Consider the following 15,587-nt stretch of genomic DNA (forward strand, 5'->3'; position numbering starts at 1 on the left):
ACTCAGACCCCAGCCCTCGCCCCCGGGCCGGTCAGGACCCCTGCCCCGGCCTAGCGGCCTGTCAGCCCCACACTCCCGCCCCCCTCTCCCCCCGCACCGTCTGCTCCAAGGTGGGCTTTGTCCCACAGGAGGAGGCAGGAACGGGATGTCTGGGGTCTTCAGGAGACACTCAGGCGTCCTCGGAGGCAGAGGGGCCTGGCCTTGGAGAGAGGGAGGACATCGGGATCCGCAGGAGTCTCCGGGTGGAGACGGCGCCGAGCGCTCCGGACCAGGGTGAGGCCCGCCGGTCTCCACAGCCTGGGGTCAGGACACACCTGGGGGCTGCCCGCCCGGTCCCCCCGTCCGGCCCGCTGTGCCCGCCACCTCCAGCCGTGGCTGCGATCAGGGCCTGAGCCCAGAGCAGGCAGCACAGCATCCGGCCGAGGGCCGGGGCGAGGCAGAGGGCGGCTGGCCAGGGGCCTGGCCCTCCCGGGGGTCCTCGCCAGCCCGGGGTCGCACCAGGACTGAGTTGACTGAGGATGCCCAGCTGGGCTCAGGGCACTGGGGTGCGGCAGGGACCGCACGGCAGGACGGCGTGTAGGGCTGCAACGCTGAGGAACCCCGGCAGTACCCCAGGACTGACAGACGGAGACTGAGGAGGTTATGGGGCCACCCGGGCCGGGGCTCCCTGGGCTGTGGTCTCTGGGGCCGGGTGGGGATGCGGAGATGACAGTGAAGAGGCAGGGGCTCTGGGGCAACAGGAAGTGAGAACCCCAAGTCCCAGGTAGCCTTGACGGGTCCGTGGAGGCGCCGAGGCTCTCACAGCCACACACACAAACTCAGGGGCCGGGACCCTCGTCAGACCCGGAGACTGCTGGACGCCACAGTGCCCAGGACTAGAGGCCAGCAGGCTGGGGTGGGGACACACACACATGCCACACACCTACACACACCACACCCCACACACATACCACACACACCACACTCATACACCCCACACACACTGCACACCCCCCCTCACATCACACACACACCATACATACCACACCCCGCACACCACACGCACACACCTACACATACCACACACCCCACCCCACACTCACACCCCCACACCTACACACACACCAGACCCCACACACACACTACACGATTGTGTGACCTGATGAAAGCCAAGGAATTGATCATATTGCAACACACTGCACGTTGTCAGATGATGGAGTTGTAGAGCCCAAGCCTGCACCCCAGTTAACTCTGGCTGGGTTGGTTCTGAGGGCCCTCTAGGAGGGAAAGAGGGTTCTCACTTCTTGTGAGGAATGTACGGGATAGTGGGGGTCCAGGCGCCCAGCCACCCCCAGACCAGGAGTTCCTAGCATCTCTCCTAAAGTCAGCCCCTCCTGAGTGTCCTGCACAGCTCCTCCATGTCCCCGGGGGGCTCTGGCCACTCACTGGTGCCCCAGGCCCAGTCCCGGGGCCTGGACTCCAGCCCAGTGTCACCCCGTGGCCCCGGGCTCCGTGGGTGTCCTGCTGCCCGTCCTCGGCTTGGGTGAGAGGAGGAAGGGGTGGAGGTTTCAGGGAGAACCTCCCGCTCCGGTGGCCCTGAAGCACGTCATGACACAGAAGTCCCCCCACTGCTCTAGCAGTATCTAAAGCACACCACGGGGCCTCCCTGGTGGCGCAAGGGTTAAGATGCAACCTATGAAGCAATCCGCAACCACTGCACCACTGCAGCATGAGTTCGATTCCTGGCGGGCCCCGGAGAAACCCACATGGTGGGACAGACCTCTCCTGCCTCGCCCGCTGCTCCCCTCAGCGGTGTATTTCGTCAGGCTGCCTGTTCTGTCCCCCGCTCTGTCTCTGGTGAATCCTCTCACCTCCTCGCATCTCCGGCCTGTACCCCGGGTCTTGTATAAAAATAAATAAATCATTAAAAAAAAAAAAAAAGAGCCTCTAAAGGCGCATCTTGATGCACGGGTGGGCCAGGGCTTCGACACTGACGGCCTCATGTCCTCGGAGGCAGAACCCGCAGCCCAGAGAAGGAAAGGGCCGCCGCGGCCGTGCCACGTCCTCCTCCTCAGAAGCGGCCCCCACCCTTAGCTGCCGCCCCTCCCGGGCGCCCGCCGCCCCTCGTGTGCTGGCTTGGGCGCGTCCCAGAGCACGACGCCCGGCCTCGGCCTCAGCCCGTGCGGGACGCCGTCCACGTTCTCGGCAGATGCCGTCTCCGAGCGGGCGGGCTTCGGCGGGCCGGCGTCCTCAGCAGGCACACACCACGAAGGGGCGGGCTGTGGAGGCGAGGGCAGGGACGCCCGTGGCCCCAGCGCTCCGGGGCCGGAGGGCAGGCAGGCCCCTGCGCGGGCTGGCGAGGAATGGCCCCGCGACACCTGCTCTGGCCCCCAGAGCTGACCCATCTGCCGCCACAGGGCGCGGCCGCCTCTGCTCGGCTGTGAAATGGACACTGCCCCACGAAGGCCCGGGCAGGACGGCGCTCTCCGGGGCCTGCCGGGCCGGCGGCTGGGGGGCAGGCACACGCGCATCCTCACGGCAGTGCCCCAACCACGAGACGGCGCCTCCACGCCGCCGGCGGTGGGCCCAGACGGGGCGAACCTGCCGAGTGCCGCTGGGAAGACAGCGGGGACACGGACAGTGGGCGGCCCCCACCCCACTCGCGGAGACGCGTCCTCCCAATGCCCTCTTTACTCTTAAACACATGGAGGCAGGGGAGGGGTCACAGAGGCCGGGGGAGGCAGGGGCCCCGTGGAAGGGCCCGAGTCTGGCCGGAAGTGAGGCGTCCAGCCCCCCGTCAGCTGGCCTTGAGCCGGGAGCCCTGGGTGGCGGTCAGGGCGAGGAGGGCCTGGGCGGCATAGTAGGTGCTCATGACCACCAGGCGGGAGTGGGGCAGCGGCCGGACGAAGGTGCTCCAGGCCAGCACGCAGTCCGAGAGCGTGAAGAGCAGCGCGCCCCAGCCGGCAATGCCACCCAGGGCCAGCCCACGCCACAGTAGGGTGGCCAGGATCAGCCCGTAGCCAGCCAGGGGCAGCACCATGTCGGGCGACAGATGCAGCAGCAGCAGGCCGAAGTAGGACACAGTCACCAGAGCGATGGGCAGCAGCAGGAACAGCTTCAGTGGCGTGAAGCCAAAGTTCCAGATGTAGAGCAGGTGGGCCACGGCGAAAGCACCCACACCTGAGGACATGGGGGTGCCCAGTGAGCCCCAAGGTTGCCCCCTTACCTGAGGGCAGCCCTGAGTGCCAGCCCCTGCCATGGCCACCCTCCCCTGCTGTGGGGACTCAGCCGGGACCCCCGCCCCATCCAGGACACTGCCTCGTGAGACCATCTCCCCAGGAGCCTGGGTGATGCCCACCTCAGCTCCTTTTTCCCCTGCCATGGCCACCCTCCCCTGGTGCAGGGTCTCAGCCGAGACACCTGCCCCATCCCACTGCCTTGTGGGGCCACGCCCGTCCCCCTCTCCCCAGGAGCCTGGGCGGTGCCCATCTCGGAGCCTTTGCACCTGCTGGCCCCACGCCCACGACCGCGCTTCCCCACAGGGCCTGTGTGGGGCCTCCGGAGGCTGCCCGCAGGGGCAGGTGCCTGTGAGGGGGCCCTCAGCCCGACCCTCACCGTAGAGGAAGGCGTCAGGCCAGATGAGGCAGGCGTCCCCCACGGCCGAGCACAGGAGGGCCCCCTGCAGGAGTGAGGTGGAGCCGAGGCTGGAGGGCAGGGACCGCAGGAACAGCACCAGGCTCAGCACCGGCAGGCACTTGACCACGGCACTGAAGCAGGACGGCTGGCTCTCGGGGATCCAGAGCAGGAAGTAGATGGCGCAGGACACGACAAAGAGGCTCAGCCACTTGCACGGGGGCTAGGCAGGACAGAGCCTCAGCCTCGGGGTTCCCCCTGCCCCCCTCCACCCCCGCGTCCCAGCGGTCGACCAGCCAGGGCTCGGAGCGGGACTGCAACACCCCGGCCCGGGGACCCCGCCAAGCTGTCCGGTGGGGCCTGCTTGGCCCAGGGCCGGCCTGCAGCCCGCACCCGGCCTCAGGGGACAGGGCAGCTGGGGTTCCCTGGAGCAGGCCCCCGCCCACCCGCAGCCCTCACCTGTGCTGGGAAGCCAGGCTTCCGGAGCTCTCTCCTGGAGTCCATGCTGGCCTGCGACGCCTGGGTGGCCGTCTGTGGGCGCCGCAGCTTTGGGGTGAGGGCAGCGTGTGGTTACACGTTAACCCGAGCAGCGTCCTGTGGACTCTGGGCTGATAACAGGCTGGGGATGCTGCCCCGGCCATGGGGCGGCCCCGCCTGGCACCAGCTGATAAGGTGCCCATCGGACCCGGGGTCCCACTCCCCAAGCCCTCTACCATGCCTGGGGCCTTGGCTGCAGGGAGGAGGCGAGCCTCAGTGCCCGCCCACTGCCCTGTGCAGCTCCGGGCGCCGGACCCCATGGGGAGGCCAGTGGCCCTGCAGAGGCACAGAGAGCCGGCTCCTCCAGGGGCAGAGTCCCTCCCTGGGCTGGGTCAGGAGCGCCACAGGACAGGGACACGGAGGCGTCTGCCCAGCCGCAGCCGGAGAGCAGTGGCGGCTCCTGCCGGCCTGGCACCTCCTCCTCCAGGGCGCGGCTGCCGGGTCATGGCCGGCCACCTACCGCTCCGGGCCGTGGACACAGGGTCCCGTGCACGGCCGGGGAGCAGCCCGTCTGCTTCCCGCTTGTCTGGAAAGCAGGGCCCCGTGGAGCCCAGCGGCTCGTCCTCCGAGGCGGCCCTGGAGGCCTCAGGCCCCCCTGCCCCCGCCCCACCCCCACCCGTGTGTGTGCAGCGAGACACAGGGGCTGGAGGACGGGACCCGGAGCTAGACGAGGCCATGCTCCCTCCTCCTGGGCCGCTCCCAGCACCCGCCGGCGTCCAGAAAGCAAGGTCTGAGCCACGGAGTGTCCAACTGTCCCCTTTATTGGTGTTTGTGAGAGACGCTCGCAGACGCTCACGCCGGCGGGGGGCTGGACAAGGGCACTTGGCGGCCGGGCTGGGCCCAGCCCCGGCCCAGGAGGGCCTGTCAGACCCCAGGCCCTGGGAGCTGGGGTCGGCGAGTGCGTGGACCTGGGGTTGTCACGGGGGCCCTGGGAGGGGGACCCCCGGGTTCCCAAGGCCGTGCGCAGGGGTGGGGCCTGCAGCCCGGCAGGAGGAGAGTGCAGGGCCGGGCGACGGCTGGGCAAAGGCACGGCCTTGCTGGGCCCAGGGGACGGGAGCCGCGGCCGGGCGCGAGGTGGGCATCCGGCCAAGGGTGGAGCAGGAAGGGGAGTCTGGGGACCCAAAGCAGCCCCCATGGGCGCACCTGCCCACCGCGGCCCGAGTGGCCCAGCTGCCGGCCCCGCGCGCGGATGACACACTTGGGCTGCGCCGCCCCCTCGCGGCCTCTGTCTTTATTCCCGGAAACACGCTCTGCGTTTCCTCCTCAGTGCAAACGGGGGGCCTGGCTCCCGGGACCAGCCTCCTGGGGACCCAGGGAGGCGTGGACGAGGGATCGGGGCGGCGGGCTCAGGGCCGTGGCAGGATGGCCCTGCCCCCGGGCGGTCCGCGCGCAGCACGAGGCCGGCCACGCCGCCGGGGCCAGGCGATTACCTGGGGACGGGAGAGACCTGGTGAGGGCGGGAGACGGGCGCCGGCATGGCCGCTGGCCTGGGCAGCGAGGGCTAGGGCGGGGTGATGGCCACGCGGCAGCCCCGAGGCCACGCCTGCTCACCTCTGGCTTTGGGGAGGCCCTGGGGGCTCTGGGCTCTTCTCCCCCTCTGTGGCCTGGGGGGGCTGGGGGGCCCCAGAGGCTGGGACAGAGGTAGCAGGAGCTCCGGTTGCACTGTGGGGCAGGGCATGTCAGCAGCTGGAGCAGAGAGCAGGTGCACCCCAGGGGATCCACCGCCATCCCCACCCCCCACAGGGGCTCCCAGGGAAACCGGCCCCGAAACCTGCCCTCGGGAAGCCCCTCGCCCGACAACGGCCCCTGCCAGCCCCACCGCCTGTCACCTGTCCAAGGAGCTGGGGGTGGAGCCCATCCCTCTGAGGGCAGCTGGGAGGCCCCCAGTGCTGACCGAGGCCTGGCGGGGGGCTGCAGGGAGGAGGTGGGTGAGATGCGGGCATGGCATGGCAGGGCGGGGCGAGTGGGGATGGGGCAAGTGCGCAGGCGGCTCACCAGAGGGCTCCGCTACTTTGCTGCCGTCTGTGGCTTCCTGAGGTGCTAACGGGGGTGCAGGGTCTTGAGGCCTGGGGTTGAGGGGAGGGCGTGCTCAGTGCCGGAGCCAGAGGCCGCTGTCTGAGAGGCCGGGTCGGCCCGCCTGCCCCTCACCTGAGCTGCGGCGCGCCTGCGGCCAGCGGGGGGCCAGGGCTCTGAGCAGGGGGTTCCTGGGGCGCAGCCCGGGGCCCAGTGCGGGGGTCCTCCTCCCTGGTGTCTCGGGGGCCAGCTGGGATGTCCACAGGCACGGGCTCAAAGGTGGCTGTCCAGCTGGGGCCTGGGGGGCGGCGAGGTCAGCACACGGGCCGGCAGACAAGCTGGCCAGGCCACCCGCTCAAGTGCACCCACCGGGAGGCTGAGGGCTGGGGAGAGAGGGGGGCCCGGCCCCTCCAAGGGCTGCTCCAGCGTCGCCGTCCTCTTCGTCCTCCTCGTCCTCCTCGTCCTCCTCCTCGCTGTCGGTGCTGCCCCGGCTCCTGCCCGGAAGCCCCGTCAGCCACAAGGACGGGGTCCCCGCCGCGCCTGGGCGGCCGGGTGCGATGGGCCACCAGGACACGGGAGAGGCTCCCCCACGCTGGGCTGGGGTGCTCTCGCAACCATAGCTGGACAAGGGGGTGCCCAGCGCAACGCGGGGGGGCCAGACCCCGCCTCCCCGCACACCAGGACCAGCTCAAAGGAGCCAGAGGCCTCACGGAGGCGCTGACGCCCACTCTCGAGGGCAGCTCGTGGGTCGGCGCCACTGCCGCCACTCCGCCGGGCCGGGCCGAGCAGCCACGGCTGACCGGGCCACGCCAGGAGGATGGGGCGCCCGTGCCTACCGCGGCGGGGGGCTCCCATCTTTATGCCCGTCTCGTGGGCAGTGAGGGGCACGCAGGCGGTCAGCCCATCCCTGCGGCCTATGCCACGCCGCCCGCTGCGCCCGGCACAGGCTCCGCCGCGGCGACAGGGACGAGGAAACGTCTGCGGGGCACGGGGTGAGCTCACGCCCCGGACTCGGGAGGGCCGCGCACAGGGCCACCCCACCGCCTTTTCTGAGGACCCTGCGGGCCCCCTGACGAGGGAAATGGGGAGGGGGGGAGGATCCGGGCTCACCTGCCAGGCCGCACCGAAGGCCTCGCCACCCTGGGGGGCACGCACACCCCCGGCCCCGGGGCAGACTGAGGGCACCCGCCCGCCCTCCCGCCGGGGACAGCACCCGGGGACACTCACCGCGTGCCTGGCGGGCCCAGGCGGGTGCCCCTGGCCAGCGAGCTGCCGTGCCAAGCGCCGTCGTCCCCGTCAGAGTCCCCGGAGCCCGGGCCCCCCTCCTCCTCCTCCTCCTCCTCGTCATCGTCGTCAAACTGCTGGATGCGGTCCTTGTAGCAGATCTCCAGGAGGCTGGCGTTGGGCTGCGGGCGCGGGCAGGGGGCGCTGGGAGGCGGGCGGCGGGCAGGGGGCACAGGGCGGCGGGCAGGGGCAGGCAGGGGGCGCCGGGTGGTGGGTGTGGGCAGGAGCAAGCAGGGGGCGCCGGGTGGTGGGTGTGGGCAGGGGGATGCCACATGCGCGCAGGGGTGGGCCACGCGCCGGGTGCGGGCAGGGGGGCGCCGGCTGGCACTCACGTTCTCGTCGTCTGCATTGAGGGAGAAGGTGATGCTGGCCGTCTTGTCGAAGGGCGCGCTGGGAAAGCAGCACAGGGGTGAGGCCCCCTGGCCGCCCACTGCCCCGTCCCCAGGGCCCCTGGCCATTCCGGGGCCGTGCTTCCAAGCCCACCCACGGGCTCATCCGCGCCCTGGCCGAGGCCGGGCCGGGGAGGGGCTGGTGGGACAGAGCCGGCTGCGGAGCTGTGGACACCCGCCAGGCCCGGGAACGACAGAGGCCGCCTGCCCCTGCCGTCTGGGGGAAGACCCGGGAGGGCAGCTCGCGACCACGATGGTAGCGGGGCTGACACCGACACGTAGACGACCGCCCGCGAGCAGAGCTCACAGCTCGGACTCCACGGCCTGCACCCGGGGCCCGCCGAGGTGCGCAGCAGCCCCACGCGCCTGGCCTGGCCTCGCTCAGCGCCCCTGCTCTGAACACCGCCTGCCCCCCAGAAGGGAAGGCGGGGCTGGGGGAGGGAAGCCGGGCGGGACACTCACTTCACACTCTCCTCCTGCTCCCCAAACTCCTCGTCGTTGAAACCAAAGTGGTCGATGAAAGCTGAGGTCATGCGTTGCATCTGGAAGTCCATGAAGGCCTGCGGGGGACAGCGGTCAGGGGCCAGCGGGCGGGGGTGGCCCCCCAGGTGGCCCGGCACCCCACCTGCTGCAGCACGGCCTCCTCAGGGAAGCTGAACTCCTTGAGCCGGTCGTCCTCGTCGTCGCTGGAGGAGTGCAGGTGGTGGGTGTTCACCTGGCAGGCGGGAGGTGTCAGGGCGCGGGGAGGGGGAAGGGAGATGGGGGGAGGGGGGGAGGGGGAGGGAGGGGGACGCCCCTTACCAGGTCCACCATGTTCTTCTTGTTGGTCTCAGCCAGGGGTCCCGACACGAAGGCCTCCCACTGCTCCTGCTGCTCGGCGGGCAGCTCTGCGCACAGAGAGGGGCGGGGTGGGATCGCGCCCAAGAACGCCCGCCTGCCTGCCCGCCCGCCAGCCCGCCCGCCAGCCCGCCCGGGGCCCGGCTCACCCTTCAGCAGCTGCGCCAGCTGCTCGGCGTTGGGCCCCTTCTCAGCGCTCTGCGCCAGGGCATTGGCCACGCGCGTCAGGTGGCCCATATAGCCTTTCCGCGGGCCCCCTCCAGACCTGCGGGGCAGAGGCTGAGCTGGACGCCAGCAGTGGCCCGCCTGGCCCGCCCGCCCAGCAGGAAGGGGTGCTCACTGCACGCGCTCGTTCTCCTCCCAGGACGTCAGGATGCGCTCCACCAGGCGGCAGTGCTGCAGCAGCTGCGGGCACGGGCAGGGTCTCAGCGGCCAGCCCCCCAGCCAGCCCGCGTCCAGGCCTGGGCCCTGCCAGAGGCTCCTCCAGAAGCATCCTTGTGGGGGCGGCCATCACCCCCCCAGAGCTCTTCCCTGGCCTCCCTTTGGGACGCCACTGCTTCCTGGGGTCAGCGTGTCCCACCAGCCCCTGCTTGTCCCCACACTGCTCCCACAGCAACGACCAGCCTCAGGGCCCGTGCCCAGCTGCACTCACATGTTTTATCACGGGGTTCGGAGTGGGCGTCTCCGGGCTGCTGTCGGGAGGGGGCCCGGAGTTCAGCATGGCACTCACACACACCTCCACTTGGGCATGCAAGAAGTTGTTGAACACGTAGTGGAAGAAGAGGTCCTGGGGGACGAGCAGGCTGGCACCAGGAAACCGTGCGCACACCCACGACTCTGGCCACTCCCGCCCTCCCAGCCACGCCATGCCAGCCATGCCCTCCCTGCGGTGCCCCATACCCCACCCCCCGCACCAGCAACGTGTTGGGCACGTCCAGAGCCAGGAGCTCCTGGGTCAGGGCTGCGTCGTTGGCACTCAGGGCGCTGGCCAGCAGTCGGACCACGTGCAGCCGCATGTTGCCCAGTGGGGGGGCCAGGCTGCCCCACGTCGTGTGCAGGGGCTCCAGCTGCAGGCATAGGGGAGGCTCAGTTTGCCCAGGGCTGGCTGCCCGCCCCGCACCCCCCCCCCCGCCCGCCCGCCCACCCACCCACCCACCCACCTCAGGCGGCTCCAGCAGCAGCTGGTGGAAATGGCTGAGCCGAGGCCGCAGGGCATGCAGGGTGCCCGGGCTGGACACAACACTGTCCAGGGTGGCCTGGGCCAGGAGCTCCAGCTGCCCGTCCACACTGCTGAAGAAGTTGTTCACGGTCACAGACTCGGACCTGCCACGGGGGACAAGGCGGTAAGTGAGCCTGCGGCCATGATGTGTGGCTATGGGAGGCAGAGACAGGGTGTCCTTTAGTGGGCCCGAGCAGGCAAGGCTAAGTGAGGTGGTGCAGGCAGAAGCCCCACGGGGTGAGCAGAGGCCGGCCAGGAAGCACCAGGCAGCCCCTGCCCTCGGCCTCTTCCTGCAGCTGCCAGACAGAACACGCCTCCCCTCCAGGACCACCGGTGTCAGCCCCCAAGGCCTGCGCCCACGCCCCGGTGGCACCTGGGCCTCCTGGGCTCCAGCAGGGTCAGCAGCACCTGCACCCCGCTCACGATGACGGACTGGCTCTGTGTGCCCTCCAGCATGTTGCTCAGCAGCTGCTCCATGGTCTCCTGTCTGGGGGTGGTCAGGCAGGCACGCAGGGGTCAGGGGGAGGCAGGGACAGGGTGGGGCCAGCAGTGGTCAGGCAGCAAGGCGGGGCAAGGCGGTGGGGGGGGCCCCCGCAGGGCAGGGCCAGGGCTCAGGGAAACGGGCCTGGACGCTGCCCACAAACCCACTTCTCCAGAGTGGCCAGCAGCTGGTCGGGCTCCGGGCTGTCCTGGACCTGGATCATCTGCTCCCGGCTCAGGCGGATGATGTCGCAGAGGGACTGGGAGGCGTTGGAATGTTGCTGGGGGCGGAGAAGGAGCTAAGGACGCCCGTGTGGCTACTGGGCCCTCAGGTCCCCTAAGGGCCGGCAATCTGCCCTGGTCCCTGGAGGCTTCCCAGCTCGGAAGCCCACACCGCCCACCCAGCCCCAGCGGCAAAGCTCAGCCCGCCTGTCAGGCTCTGGGCGGGGCAGGGCGGGGCCTTGGAGGGGAGGGGCTGGGGCGGGCTCGGGAGGGCAGGGTGACACCAACTCACAGCGTCGTCCCGGGAAGGGTGGATCTGCTCGATGAGCCGCTGCACGATCTTCTCCTCGTTGAGCCACTGCAGGCGCAAAGGCAGCTCAGCGCACGGCCCCGCCCCGGCCTTTCCGTGCCCCGCCCACCCCCCCACCCCGTCCTCACATTGACCACGTCCTGCCTCAGCTGGGGCCGCTCCACGCATGTCAGCAGGCGCAGCAGCAGGTCCATGATGGCTGAGGTGCCGATGTGCTGCAGCAGCAGGTCCACGAAGTCGTCCTTCTTCCGCAAGAAGGACACGAGCTGGGGACACGGGGCGTCAGCGGCCCGGGCCAGGTGCCTGCCAGCCCCACCTGCCCACCCGCTTGGATGCCAGGCACCTGGTCGGTCTTGCGGTTGATGAGGATGCCCATGACCTTGCTGAAGAAGCTGGCCAGCAGCGGGTTGAGGCTGCCGCTGCTCTGCAGGAAGCCATAGAGCCGGTTCAGGAGGGCCTCGTCGGCGCCCAGCGCGTCGTTGATCTGGGGCACGTCTGAGGTCAGGATCTCACAGGCCACGCTGGGGTACCTGGGGCCAGGCAGTCACGTCTGGGGGCAGCCAGGGAGGGCGGCGCGGGCTGGCTCAGACCCCCCACGGCCCCCCTAGGCAGAGCCAGCCACCTGCGGCCCCTCCACTCCCCCACCCTCCCAGACAGCCCACAGCCCTGCCCTGGGCCAGGCGTCCCCAGGGCACAGGCGTCTGGCCACGCTCAGCGGGGAGGGTGAGGCCAGGGACAGCAGTCACGGGTGGCACGAGGACAGGTGGGCCCGCGCTCGCCCCATGCGGACCTCAGGAGGCGCTGGGACACTGCGGGCCCGAGCGTGTGCAAAGGGCAGACCGGGGGTCCATCCTCCCTACACTCTGTCGGGCCCAAGGTCTCAGGGAAGCACAGCAGGGAACCAGGAGACAGGAGCAGACTGCCGGTCAGCTGCTGGGCCCCCGAATGGCAGGGCAGAGGAGGGGGACACCCGTCCCTGGAGCAGGCCACAGAGGGGAGGGCAGGGACAGCGGCTGCCCAGGACAGACCTGCCCCCGACGGCAGCAACCCAGGCCGAGCAGGGCACTCCCAGAGAACAGGCCAAGGCCAGTCCCCATGTCGTGCTGCAGGGCCCTGGCTGGAGGGTGTGGCGGTCGCGCCTATGGAGACCCCGCAAAGCACCGTGGCGCTCCCTGCGCGGGCTGCACGGGCCCCCTGGTCATCTCAGCCAGAGTCAGCTGGAAAGTGCCAGGAGGCAGCTGCGGGTGCGGCCAGCGTAGGTGGGGGGGCAGGGCGGGGCTCACTTGTAGCGCAGCCGCTCCTCCCCACTGGCCGGGGGCTCCTGCGTGACCCAGGCCACCATGGCCTGCAGGTGTGGCGGCTGCAGCAGGAAGTCCAGCAGCTTGCGGTTGACGACCTTGCACTCCTGCAGCACGTCCTCCTCGTCCAGCAGCTCGGGCAGGCTCAGGTCCTCCCGCTCCAGCAGCGTGTCCAGGTGCGAGCTCGTGTGCAGGTCGAACTTCCAAAACATGGCGCCCTGTGGGCAGGGCCGTCAGCCCAGCCGCCCGCCCCTCCCGGCCCACCCACCCTCCACCAAGACCTGCGGCCGGAGCGGCCCCGGCGACCTACAGAGGGGCCAGCCCGCCCGCCCCTGGCTGGTCCATGGAGGAGCAGTGCGGCAAGCCCCCGGGCCATCCCACAGCCCCATGTCCACCGCCCAGCAGAGACCCTGGCCTGGCCGCCCCGATGTCAGGTCTGTGCCCTCTGCATCCACCAAGCAGCGGCGCTGCCACGTGCGGCCGGCAGGCGGGCGGGGAAGTGGCTGTGTCTCAGGCTGTGGCCGTTGCCTGGACGCCACAAACACACAACCAAACACACCCAGCCCCTCTCTACGCCCAGCACCGGGACAGGGAAGGGGAAAATCAGGGGGCGGGGGGGGGGGGTGTTCCGGAACAACCTCCCACGAGGGCCCCGAAGGAGCCAGGCGGCTCCGCCCAGCAGGACCGAGACAGCAGCAGGCCCCAGGGAGAGGCAGGCAGGGGACAGGAGACCCTCTCCACTGGCCCCCCCGTCGAGCCCCTCCCACTGCCAGCCGCTTCCCTGGAGGTGCAGCTGATGCCCTGGACCCCAGGACGCTTTGCACCTGCCACTCCTGCCCCCACCTGCCACCTGGGCGACCACGCGGCTCCGCACAGTCATGGACGCGGCGGTGCCCGCTGGGGATCACTGGGGTGACGCTGCGCTCCAGCCTGCTCCCCCCGGCTCTCACCCGCAATGTGCCCCATCCGCAGGGGCACTGAGGCCACAGGAAACCCAAGGCACCCGCCCCAGGAGACCCAGACCCCAGCAGTGTCCCCGGGGCCAGCCTCGGAGGAGGTCCTGCTGCCAGGAGGCCGAGGAGACCACGGGCCCTGGCCGCCGAGGCCACGGCCATGTGACTGCATTTTGCAGAGGCACCGGAGAGGCGAGCCACAGGGGCGGGGCCCTCGGGAGGACAGTGGGAGGCGCTGGGGACCAGGCGGCCGGCCAGCCCGCATATGGGGAAGGGACGCTCTCACAGAGCCAAGAGCGCTAAAATCGGCCGCGCGCAAGCTTGTCAGCGTCACCTCCGTTGAGAAAGTCCGTTGTGACCAACAGCCGAACGGCCTGCAGGGCTGGGCCCACGCCGGCCACACCGCGCCAGACATGCCGCTGGGCCCCGCGGCCGCCCAGTCCCCCCGCCTGCGCCGCCGTGAACAGGCCCCGGGCCGGAGCCCCCGCGCCTGCGCGCCCCGCGCTTCCGGCCCGGCCACCCGCGAGGAGGCGCCCGGCCTGCGCGGAAACCGGCCGGCACCCCACACAGGCACCCGGGCGGAGGCCACAGGCCCCCCACCCGCCCAGGTGACTTCCCTCCCAGGGCTGGCTTTCCGGAGAAGGGGGTGGGGGTGCCACAGACTGGGGGGGTGCTGGGAGGGGGGTGGCTCCCCTATAAGTAAGCGGAAGCTGCGAAGATCCGACTGCACCGAGTGGCGGCAGGGACCGGACAAACATCAGTTCTCAAAGCTCTATGTGCCCCGATGCAGACGCAGGAGAACCGGGGAGAAAGCAGACGGGAAGCTGCCCGCCGCCCCACCCCCGCGCCTCCAGCCCTGCCCGCCGTCCCCACCCCTGCGCCTCCAGCCCTGCCCGCCATCCCTACTTGGTGGGGGTCACCAGAAGCTCCGGGAACCGGCAGGCGAGGGGGCCTGGTTCGCACTGTGGAACGGGGGACCCGGCCAGGCAGGTGGCCTCCAGCGCCCGGCCCCGAGTGCGCAATGGCACATGGCGGGAGGAGAAGCCGGGCAGGGTAGGGGCGGGCCAGGCAGACTCGCTGGGGGGGGGGCAGGCGCTGAGCTGCCTGCCCGCAGGACGGGCCGGGGCTCAGCCCCTTCGGGCACCGGCGCCTCGCACCCGCGGCCCCCCTTGGCGAGTTTCAGCAAACTCCAAGAAAACGGAAGTGACTGCCGCTGGTGCAGCGACCGTTTGAAAGCGTGGCTGGCTGCAAACGGAAGAAGGGGAAACGGGAGGCGAGAAAGGAAGCCATTAAAATGAAAACTACCCCTGGCCGGGCCGGCTCTGCACCACGGCCTCGGGTTTCTGGCTTCGCGCTCTTCCCAGACCAGACACCGGCCACCCCACAGCCGCCGCCCCCGCCCGGCTCAGACAGGGCCCGGCTGCACCGCCCCGGCCGCCCGCCCTCACCGCTCTGCCCGCCGTCAACGCACGGCCCCGCGCCGATGCCGCCCTCCTGGCCGGCCTGCCCTGGCCCCGAAGCACCAGGAAGCGGAGGCCAAGGGCGCAGAGGCTTCCGGGAGACAAGGCCCCTCGGGCCTGCTGACCACGGCCACTGCAGCCATCTGTGGCAGTAGGCCTAGGCGAGATGGTGGCTGGCAAGTCCCGGGAGGAGAACCTGCCCCCAGCCTCACCCCACCCTCGCAGGGCCCAGTAGGTCGGAGAGCGAGACCACCGCCCCGGCCCCCAAGCCAGGTGGGCTCCGCCAAACCTGGAAAGCATAAGCAGCAGCCCCCTGACGGCAGGCCCACGCGGGCCCGCTACACGCCCAGCAGGGCGGACACAGACACCCACTTCGGGAAAAGGGGCCGCTGAAGCAGAGAAGAGGAGGGTCCTGGCACAGGCCACGCGGGAGGGCCTACCAGGATCTCCCCACGCTCAGGAAGGCCTGCGGGTGCCCATCAGGGAACAGACGCCTCCCCTCCAGTCCAGAACCACACTCCCTGGGGGCGCGGCCCGTCTGGCCTGGGGGAGGGGTGGCCAGGAGCAGATCAGACGGGGACATGGCCAAGGATTCCTGAAGGGGCTCAGAACTCACACTTCAGGACCGCGTCCCCGGACCGGTCACGGGGCTAAAGGAAAAGCAGCAGCCGATTTTGAAACAGCCCTTGGCAAAGAGGGAAGGGTGTCTCGGACGACCCCTGTCAAAAGCCTGGGCTCATCTCCCGCCCTGTCCAGACTCCAAGGCCCTTCGAGGGGCACCCCCGAGTCCCTCAAGGCTGTCCCAGCACAGCACTCCCAGCCGATCCATGAAGCCCAGGTTCTGTTTGGGCCCGGAATAAGGACGGGCTCCCCTCCCCCCAGGCGCTGGGCCGGTCACGAGGGGCCGCAGGGAGGCGACTCCACTCAGGAAGTCTCCGGCTTCTCTCACCTCATCTCCCGCGGCTACCCGCAT

The 15,587-nt window shown here is 70.6% G+C and overlaps 2 protein-coding genes across 2 annotated transcripts; both read right to left on the reverse strand.

Moving 5' to 3' along the window:
* Positions 1-2,776: 2,776 nt before the first annotated feature.
* Positions 2,777-4,826, reverse strand: TMEM86B (transmembrane protein 86B; the record flags this gene model as incomplete). The annotated part of the gene is made up of 5 exons (XM_084257056.1): positions 2,777-3,159; positions 3,595-3,835; positions 4,072-4,158; positions 4,326-4,342; positions 4,610-4,826. 5 exons carry the CDS (start codon positions 4,824-4,826, stop codon positions 2,777-2,779), a joined length of 945 nt encoding a protein of 314 aa, XP_084113182.1.
* Positions 4,827-4,900: 74 nt separating this feature from the next.
* On the reverse strand, positions 4,901-15,587 carry PPP6R1 (protein phosphatase 6 regulatory subunit 1; the record flags this gene model as incomplete). Its single annotated transcript, XM_084258021.1, has 23 exons — positions 4,901-5,579; positions 5,701-5,811; positions 5,979-6,060; positions 6,145-6,215; positions 6,298-6,460; positions 6,532-6,656; positions 7,390-7,568; positions 7,779-7,836; positions 8,298-8,395; positions 8,461-8,550; positions 8,637-8,722; positions 8,822-8,937; positions 9,013-9,077; positions 9,325-9,459; positions 9,587-9,739; positions 9,833-9,995; positions 10,265-10,378; positions 10,540-10,652; positions 10,886-10,951; positions 11,032-11,169; positions 11,247-11,433; positions 12,187-12,419; positions 15,564-15,587. The coding sequence occupies 23 exons, from the start codon at positions 15,585-15,587 to the stop codon at positions 5,576-5,578; spliced, it is 2,574 nt and encodes an 857-aa protein (XP_084114147.1). The 3' UTR covers positions 4,901-5,575.

The sequence above is a fragment of the Talpa europaea genome, assembly GCF_964194135.1.
Source record: "Talpa europaea genome assembly, chromosome: 16".
In the NCBI taxonomy this organism is placed as follows: Eukaryota; Metazoa; Chordata; class Mammalia; order Eulipotyphla; family Talpidae; genus Talpa; species Talpa europaea.